At 29.1% G+C, this 9,375-nt stretch overlaps 1 protein-coding gene across 1 annotated transcript; it reads left to right on the top strand.

Moving 5' to 3' along the window:
• Positions 1 to 1,008: 1,008 nt before the first annotated feature.
• Positions 1,009 to 9,375, top strand: LOC113369813 (manganese-transporting ATPase 13A1-like). Its single transcript, XM_026610386.1, is given in 21 exon segments — positions 1,009 to 1,142; positions 1,338 to 1,770; positions 1,773 to 1,901; positions 1,904 to 1,914; positions 2,024 to 2,150; positions 2,213 to 2,248; positions 2,251 to 2,478; positions 2,574 to 2,747; positions 3,090 to 3,271; positions 3,518 to 3,605; positions 3,608 to 3,739; positions 3,795 to 3,891; positions 3,972 to 4,080; positions 4,253 to 4,418; positions 4,421 to 4,560; positions 5,353 to 5,473; positions 5,700 to 5,896; positions 6,640 to 6,790; positions 6,831 to 6,985; positions 7,193 to 7,336; positions 9,177 to 9,375. Coding segments are annotated over 21 exon segments (2,946 nt in total). The 5' UTR covers positions 1,009 to 1,139; the 3' UTR covers positions 9,300 to 9,375.

Raw genomic sequence — 9,375 nt, 5'->3', positions numbered from 1 at the left:
TAAATGTATCTATAAAATTTCAAATTTCTTTAAAGATAATTTTCCTGTGACTATAGTCGACATTGAGCCCTTTCCTTTTTCATGTAATGTCAATTTATGGTGGTTGTTCGCAACCAACTTTTTTTAAATCCCTATTTCTGTTTATTTATAAATTACAAGTTTGTTTGTATGAACGAGATCACATTTTGAATGAAACAACCAAATAATGTAATGTAGTAAAATGTATTTTTAAATTTTCCATTGAAATGTTAAATTATTTTTTGATGATGTTCACTTTTTTATTTTCGTGTGTTGGTGACACTTATATTTGACACGCTTTTATACATTACCCATATGACATTTGCAAGTTTTTGTTGCAACGTATGTAAATATGCATTTTATAATTTTTAATAAATTTCTGTACGAATAACAACAATAACGCTGGTTTTTTACATTTAAAAAGATAATTTAAACTATGACTGGGAAAAATAATATCAAATTAGACGATCTTGTGCATTATTAAAATTATATCAACCGTTACCTTGTATTTACAAGGCAATTTATTACCTTTTATAGTTATTTATATAGTATTATTTTATTTATGGATATTTGTGTATGGTTTTACGGAATATAATGAAGCAGGGTGGTTGTGCTTAGGTATAATAGGATGTGTTCAAATATTAGTTTCATTGTGCTGCTATTGGACTGTGCACGTCCAATGTTTTCTCGCATGCCGACCCGTAAGTTAATATTTTTAATATCTTAACATTAAATTTTAGATGCATATATTTTATTCAAGATTCACGTGATTTTTATCATTACTCAAACATAACCTAACTATTTAAAATGTCGTTTCTATAAAATATTGTAGGTCAAAGGGCCCGAAGAGGCATCTATAGCAAAAGTAGTTCCAACAGCTAATAATGGTTTTTCCGAAATAGTTCAAATTATATCATACAAAAGAAGATGGTAGTAAAGAATTTATACATTGGTTTATATTTCAAAAAACTAAATATATTTGGAACTATGATAAAAAGCAATTTAAATGTATAGAATTTCCAGTTAATTATACATTAGACTACTATTCAGAATCTAAAGGTCACCAAGAAGACAGTGATGTGCAACTTGCTGAGTCTAGATATGGCAAAAATCAGCTGGATATGGTATTGTTAAAACCCTTAATTTAGAACTTAAACCTATATTGGAATGATCAAAAATTATGAAACTAATTACAAATCATTACTAATCATGCTCAACATTTATAAATATCTTCACTTGATACATTTATTACATATTATTTGTTTTAAGACATATTTTTATGAATTAGCATATTAGTTTCATTAATAAAATCTTTGTAGGTTGTACCCGAATTCCAAGAATTATTTAAAGAGCGTGCTACTGCCCCTTTCTTTGTATTTCAAGTGTTTTGTGTTGCACTTTGGTGTCTTGACAAATATTGGTACTATTCTATATTTACGTTAGTCATGCTAATTTTGTTTGAGTGTACACTAGTGCAGCAACAATTACGAAATATGGCTGAAATTCGTAAAATGGGAAACAAACCTTATAATATTTTTGTCTATCGAAATAGAAAATGGAAAATGATCATGTCAAATGAGTTGGTACCTGGTGATAAAGTATCAATTACTCGATCTCAAGATGATAATTTAGTACCTTGCGACTTAGTGCTATTAAGAGGTCCTTGTATAGTTGATGAGAGTATGTTGACAGGAGAATCTGTACCTCAAATGAAAGAGCCGGTTGAATTATTTGATCAAGATAAGGTTTTAGATCCAGAGGTGAAGGAAAGTTGCATATTTTGTTTGGTGGTACAAAAGTTGTGCAACATACTCCACCTGCCAAGACATCAGGAAACAGACCACCAGATGGTGGATGTGTTGCATATGTTTTGAGAACTGGTTTTAAACTTCTCAGGTATTTTATTCTTTATTAATCAAAAAATAAACAAAATAAATTTGAGTCAATCTTTTCAATATATCATGTGGGCAATATGTATTTTGTTCTAATCTAATTTATATTGTAGGGAAAACTGTTGCGTACAATTTTGTTTGGAGTTAAGAGAGTGACTGCTAATAATTTGGAAACATTTGGATTTATTTTATTCCTGTTGATTTTTGCAGTTGCTGCTGTTGTGTATGTTTGGGTGAAAGGTACGGCTAAATTTTAAAAATACTCTATAAAACATACTATATTATTTTATAATCATTTCTAGGCAGTGAAGATGAGGAAAGAAACAAGTACAAATTATTTTGGAATGCACTTTGATATTGACTTCAGTTGTACCTCCTGAATTACCAATTGAATTGAGTTTAGCCGTTAATACCTCATTATTATCATTATCAAAACTTAACGTTTTTTGCACAGAACCTTTTAGAATACCTTTTGCAGGAAAAGTTGAGATTTGTTGTTTTGACAAAACTGGTACTTTAACCAGTGATAATTTGGTTGTTGAGGGTGTAGCTGGTTTAGATGAACAGGGTATGTAGATCTTGTGTCTGGAGTATTATAATTTAATGGTTATTTTTAAATACTGCAAACCTTCTAGCTAATTTTTTTTTATGTTAATTATATAGGTGCTAAAGTTAGTCCAATACAGTCCTGCCCCATGAATACACTGCAAGTTTTAGCTACTTGTCACTCATTAGCTCAGCTTGACGATGGTTTGGTTGGAGATCCCTTAGAGAAGGCTGCTTTAACAGCTGTTGACTGGACATTAACTAAAGCTGATGCTGTGATTCCCAAAAAAGGTACAAAATTTTAATATACTATGTTGAAAAATAATAGGGTAACACTGGGCTTAAAGGACTTTGCTATCATGAAATAAATGGCCACATTGTTAATTTTTTAATGAAAGTTTTTTTTTATGTGTAGTTTTTTTTGGTTTTGAGGACTGTTGTTCATTGGATATCAATATTTGATCTTGGCAGCAGTTGGTCAATAAATTTTGATCACAATAATGTTTATAAGATGATTAATGCACTAGTAATGAGAAAATTGTCAAAAATGCATTATCTTTTTATATATCTATTTAGTATTATGCTATCTATAAAATTTGTAAAAAAATATAATAAGCTTTAATTATCTTTTAGGCAAAAGTCCTGGTTTGAAAATTTTTAGTAGATTCCACTTCTCATCATCACTGAAAAGAATGTCTGTTGTTGCTGGCTATAATGTTCCAAATTCAAATGACCAAATGTATATTGCAACAATTAAAGGAGCTCCCGAAACCCTGAAAAGTATGTTTGTCGAAGTTCCTGAGGATTATGAAAAGGTATCAGAATGAATTTTTAATAATGAAATGAAATGATAGCATAATTTTTAATAATGAAATGAAATGATAGCATAATATATAATTTATTTATAAATAATATTTATATATATTTTGCAAATAAGAAAATGTTGATTATATGATTTGATGACATTGCATAAATTGCATAAATTTGTTAATAAAGTGTTAAATATTTTACTCAAATTCATCTTACATGATACTCAGGATAATAAAATTATGCTCTTAAAGATTTATTTAGATTTATCAAGGAGAGGTGCTCGTGTTTTGGCTCTGGGTTGGAGATCACTTGGAAGTTTAACATCAGCAGAACTTAGAGATTTAAATCGGAATCTGTGGAGAAAGAATTTAAATTTGCTGGCTTTGTAATAATATCCTGTCCATTGAAGCTTGATTCAAAGAGTGTCATCAAAGAAATTGTTAACTCGTCACATGCTGTTGTTATGATAACTGGTAATGAATATATTTATATATACATAGTATTAGAGTTATATTTTTCTTTTTTTAGGTGATAATCCTTTAACTGCTTGTCATGTTGCAAAAGAATTGAAATTTACACAAAAAACAAAGACTTTAATTCTGACTGAAACATCTGAACAATGGAGGTTGAGTATTTTGCAATTATAATTAATTCTTATATCATCATTTATAAATTTATTACCTATGAATTTATTTATTTTTTTAGATGGCTATCTATAGATGGAACCTTACAGCTGCGGGTTGAACATGACTTTAATGAGTTAACAAGTAATTATGATTTATGTATAACTGGCGAAGGTCTTGTTTACCTTCAGGTAATGTTTAAAATCTTACTTGTTACTTGTATAATCTAAATTTAAATTTATCTTAGTTTTTTAAAGAAAATATAATACGAAATTGTTATAATAATACAAAATAAAAAAATATATATGAATTTTTGTAATTTAGGTATACCATAAATATTTTTATATGGTTTATTTTTTATAGGAACATCATAATACTTTGTTGGGTAACTTGCTGCCTCACATAGTTGTATTTGCAAGATTTTCACCTAAACAAAAGGAATATGTAATAGTCTCTTTGAAAAATTTGGGATATAGTACATTGATGTGTGGAGATGGAACAAATGATGTCGGTGCTCTAAAACATGCCCATGGGGAGTTGCTATTCTTAGTAATGCTCCTGAGCGATTGCCTAGCAAAGATGATCTTAAACTTAAAGATAAGCTTAGAGATCGAGGTAATTTGAACCAATATTTCTTAATGTTTCTCAATATCTTAATGACAAACACAGTGGTATCCCGATATACGAGTTTAATTCATTTCATTACCACGCTCATATGTCAAATTGCTCATATCTCAAAGCAATTTTTTTTTCATATAAATACATTGAAAGGCCATTAATTTGTTCAAGCACTATATTTTCTGTCAAGTTTTTTGAATATTAAAAATAATTTTATTTTTATAAAAAAAATATGTATTGTTACCTGTTCATTCATGATATTGTGGAAATGAGTTAGACATGTAATCCTTTACGTGGGTTAATTGTTACTGCACAATTGAAATGACTAACTATAGAATAATTTACTATCATCAAAACAGCTAAAATATTTTTATGACAAGAAAATCATTGCTACAACAGTGAAATTTTTTATATTTTCATTTTGCCATTAATTTTGTCTCTCAATTTCATTTTGCCATTAAGTTTGTATCTCAAATTTTGCTCATATATTGAAAAAACAAATAGCTTCTTTGGCGGCTCGAATCTTGAAAGATTCTTAAGTCAGGTCACTTACGATTGTAAGTCATGGTATGATACTAAGGATTTTATTGCCTTTAAATGGACTTGTCCAAGTAATATTGTAGAAATTTTCATGTTATTAATAATCAAATTACTTATACTGAAAAATTATAAAAATATTTCCAACTGTTTTTTGTTATGTAAGTAAGTATGTTCTGTTATATGATCAAAAAGCAGTCAACGAACGGAGAAATGCTTCTTCAGTACACGGCGCTAATTTGAGGAGTCTAACTGAACCTAATCAGCAACTCAACCCACTTTTATCAGCTCAACAGAGGCAACGAGAGGCACAAGAAAAATTGAATAAAATAATGAGAGAATTGGACGAGGATCAAGTAGCCATTGTCAAACTTGGCGATGCCAGTATAGCTGCTCCCTTCACCAGTAAATTATCTTCAATTCAATGCAGTAAGTAATTAATAAAATATGTAATTAATTATTATTTCTAACAAAAGTAGCATATATAAAAAATTGAATTTTTTAAAATATAGTAAATTATATTCTATATAGCATCTAATTTCCTTTAAATTATGAAAAAAAATTACTAATTTATAATATTTTTCAAATGCATACAAGTTGCTTTAAGAATTTTCAGATGGCATAAAAGCGCTTCTCATTGAATTTTTTTTTTCAGTTTGTCATATAATTAAACAAGGCAGATGCACATTGGTCACAACTCTTCAGATGTTCAAAATTCTTGCGCTAAATGCATTAATTTTAGCATACAGTCAATCTGTTCTTTATCTTGATGGTATTAAATTTAGTGATGGTCAAGCGACATTACAAGGGCTTCTACTGGCAGCTTGCTTTTTATTCATTAGCCGATCTAAGGTAATAAATTTAATCTATATATAACTAATAATAAAACATAACTAGCAATGTCGTATATAACTAATTTTACCAGAAATTGGATTTATAGATACATACAATGATCTCTGAAACATTCCATCTTAGTTATTCATTACTTCATTCAGTCAAATTCATTATTTATTTCATAGCTAAAACGATTATAATTGCAAGTTTATTATGAATGATTGATATGTTTATTTGGACATCGAAGAAATATTTTTTATCAAATTTTGGTAGTTATGAATAAGTTTCTTTTTTGTAGCAACTATGTCAAGATTATAGACAAATAAGTTACAAAAATACTACTTAAAAAAAGCAAAATTAAATACCAATTTTATAATAAAAACCAATTTTAATATAAAATTTTCCCTTATACCTACAATAATTCAATAATTTTATAAAAAACGAAATTAAAATTAATGACTGCTTGATAAAAATACTTGGTGATTTTTTTATAAGTTAGTCAGATAAGTTGCACATAGTAGTTCTTCATTATTTTAATAGTTCATTAATAGTTTTGCGGGGTTAGCAATACCAAAAACTCAATTTTAAAAATTTAACGACGCGTCTTCAAAAAAAAAAAAGGCAAATCGAAAGGACGCTAAGCATCATACCAGTATATTATTATTATTAAACATACTTGTGAACAATGTAAATGTGATGAATATTCGACTACTCTTTTGTATGAATAAACTGTGTTGTTAACATATAGCCTTATTTTACAGCCTCTTAAAACTTTGTCAAGACAACGTCCACTGCCTAATATATTTAATGCGTATACTATTTTGACCGTTTTATCCCAATTTGCTGTGCATTTCTGTTGTTTAGTTTATTTGGTTCAACAAGCACATGCTAGGACTCCTGAAAGGTTTGTACAATGATTTTAATCCCTGTAGTTATTATTATTTATATAATTTTTCAACTGCATTTCATTTCAGTATAGAAAAACCTAAAGTAAAACTCAGTGTCGAAGTGGAAGAGGATGAACCATTTGTGCCTTCACTACTTAATTCCACAGTATACATTATTTCAATGGCATTGCAAGTTTCTACATTTGCTATAAATTACCGGGTAAGCAATTACATTTTTATTATAACCATGTTATTAGTAACTTTAATATTTAACCATACTAGCTTCAAGCAACAAAACAAAATGTAATTTTGAAAAAAAAAGAATTTTAGTTTTTCAGGAAATATTTCCTTATCATGGATTGTGAGTTGCAAGTATAAGAAATTATTCATATATTTCACATAACATTTTTTTTTTCATTTTTTTCAGGGACCTCCATTCATGCAATCATTGCGAGAGCATAAGGCTTTACTGTACAGTATTTTAGCTTCAGGAGGTGCGGTATTTGCGTTAGCTGCAGGTGCTCTTCCAGATTTAGCCGAACAATTTGAAATAGTTGATTTTCCTGCTGAGGTAAATATTATTTATAAACTTTTTATTAAAGATATATCATGGTCTGATAAACAAAGCGTTGCCTTCAAGAATTGAAGAAAGATTGGTTGAATTTCGTTTATTTTTTGCGATACTTTGAAAATTGTACTTCCAGGAATTAGAATTGAACAATTTCATTATTAAACTAAGTCATGATACATGATCAAAGATATAATAGTCCATAGTTCATAATTTACGTTTTAGATGTTTTTTTATCTATAAGACTAGTATAATTTATTGGGTTAAAAGGCAAAATGTGATTATGATTTTATAGTTATACAGTAGAAGTCTTTTAGTCCGGCATCCAACGGTATGGAATGTCCTATAGTCCGGCATTTCTTCGAAAGTTTCTTTCAAAAATGTGCTTTTATAGCAAATAAAACGCTCGAGGGCTATTAGAACGTTTTCTGTGTGGTTCAGAATTATTCGGAAGAACTCGCTATTGTTCAATAATCGTTGTGTTTATGGTAAATTCTGTTGTGCCTACGTTCATGAACAAAGCATGTTCTACGATATACGTAGCCCGTACGTTCTACGAAGGATTCGTCCTTTTTTTTTTGAAGTTAGTCTAATGAATATATGGCATAGTACACATATATATCAATAGATTTAACCACCTAATTGTGCAGTGACCATGTTTTCAAAATTTAAGCCCTGATTTTTAAAAAAAGGGAACGAAAACACGTAACACTCAATATCAATCAGAAACTAGAAATCATCAAACGGCAATTTTTATTTTTTGGAGAAAAAAATGTTTTTTGTTAAAATTTTCAAAATATTTTAAATATATATATATTGTTAGCTGACCTTTTAATCACCGATTTATATAAACAAATATGTCACATTCTCATGTTTTTTACAAAGATGCCATACTGATTAAATCAAAAGCATGGCACACTATTATAATATTAACTAATATTATAATATACTAAAATATAATAATATACTAAAATATAATAATAAACGCCTTATATAGATTTCGCTAACAATATATATTCAAATAAATGTAAAATAAGCTTTAATTTTGTAAAATGCGCCCGATAGTCCGATATATAGGGCCTAGGAAGCCGGACTAAAGTACTTCTACATTTATTTTAAAAATATTCTAACAGTTGGGGCGCGTTTTTCAAGAATATTTACGTAGTTTCAAATGCGTATCGTCATTTTTTTTCATAAATGATAGGGGAAATACGGACAAAATGGTATATAAACCTAAAACGATACAATTGCATTATTTAAAAATTTTGATTATTTATTCAGTTTCGAACAAAATGATATACCTATACAATGCACCAAACGACATAGTAGGCAAATGATGATAAAATGATCTATGACTATTTTGCAAATCTACAGGGTAGTTCATTTGGTGCCAAGAAAAAATTACATTGAAACCTGTCATAGGTTATGATCTTTCAACTGTTGCTTTAACTACTTCTGAAAACAGAACAGAAGCTTCCACAGTTAAAATGAAGTGACTTGCACTTATATCAAGCGAAAGTTGGTTGCGAGGTTCCAATTTGCTCAGTTTGAGCACCTTCGTCATGTGCTGATGTCTCAAAGGGGCCAAAGAATTTATTTGCGAATTGCCTTCTTAAAAATCGGCATCTCAGTATGTCCTTACTTTGCATGTCATTTTGTCAGCACTATATGGGCATATCTACAAAACTATGTTACTTGTAGACAATGAACCAAAGATGAGTAAAATCGATTGAGACTGGTTATAATATCATTAAATAATGAAAAATGCCATTTTGTTCAGACTTCTCATATAATATTTTTTTAGATTGTCTCCTCTAATGCTTTATTAATTTTTCATTCCCAGTTTCGTCTGGTTTTGGTTCAAGTGTTGTTTGCTGATTTCTTTTTTGCCTATCTCGTGGACAGGATTTGCATGTGGCTATTCGGGGAAGGAAAAGCGAGAATACTTAGATCATCTAGGTCGTAACACATTCACACAGGCAGCAATCACAATCACCAAGTACGCATTCAATCATAAAAAAATAAATTATAGTGTATTTACG

The sequence above is a fragment of the Ctenocephalides felis genome, unplaced genomic scaffold (genome assembly GCF_003426905.1).
Source record: "Ctenocephalides felis isolate EL2017-DRISC unplaced genomic scaffold, ASM342690v1 CF-g0.4_SCAFFOLD_01492, whole genome shotgun sequence".
NCBI lineage: Eukaryota > Metazoa > Arthropoda > Insecta > Siphonaptera > Pulicidae > Ctenocephalides > Ctenocephalides felis.
This window is presented reverse-complemented; position numbering and strand designations above follow the sequence as displayed.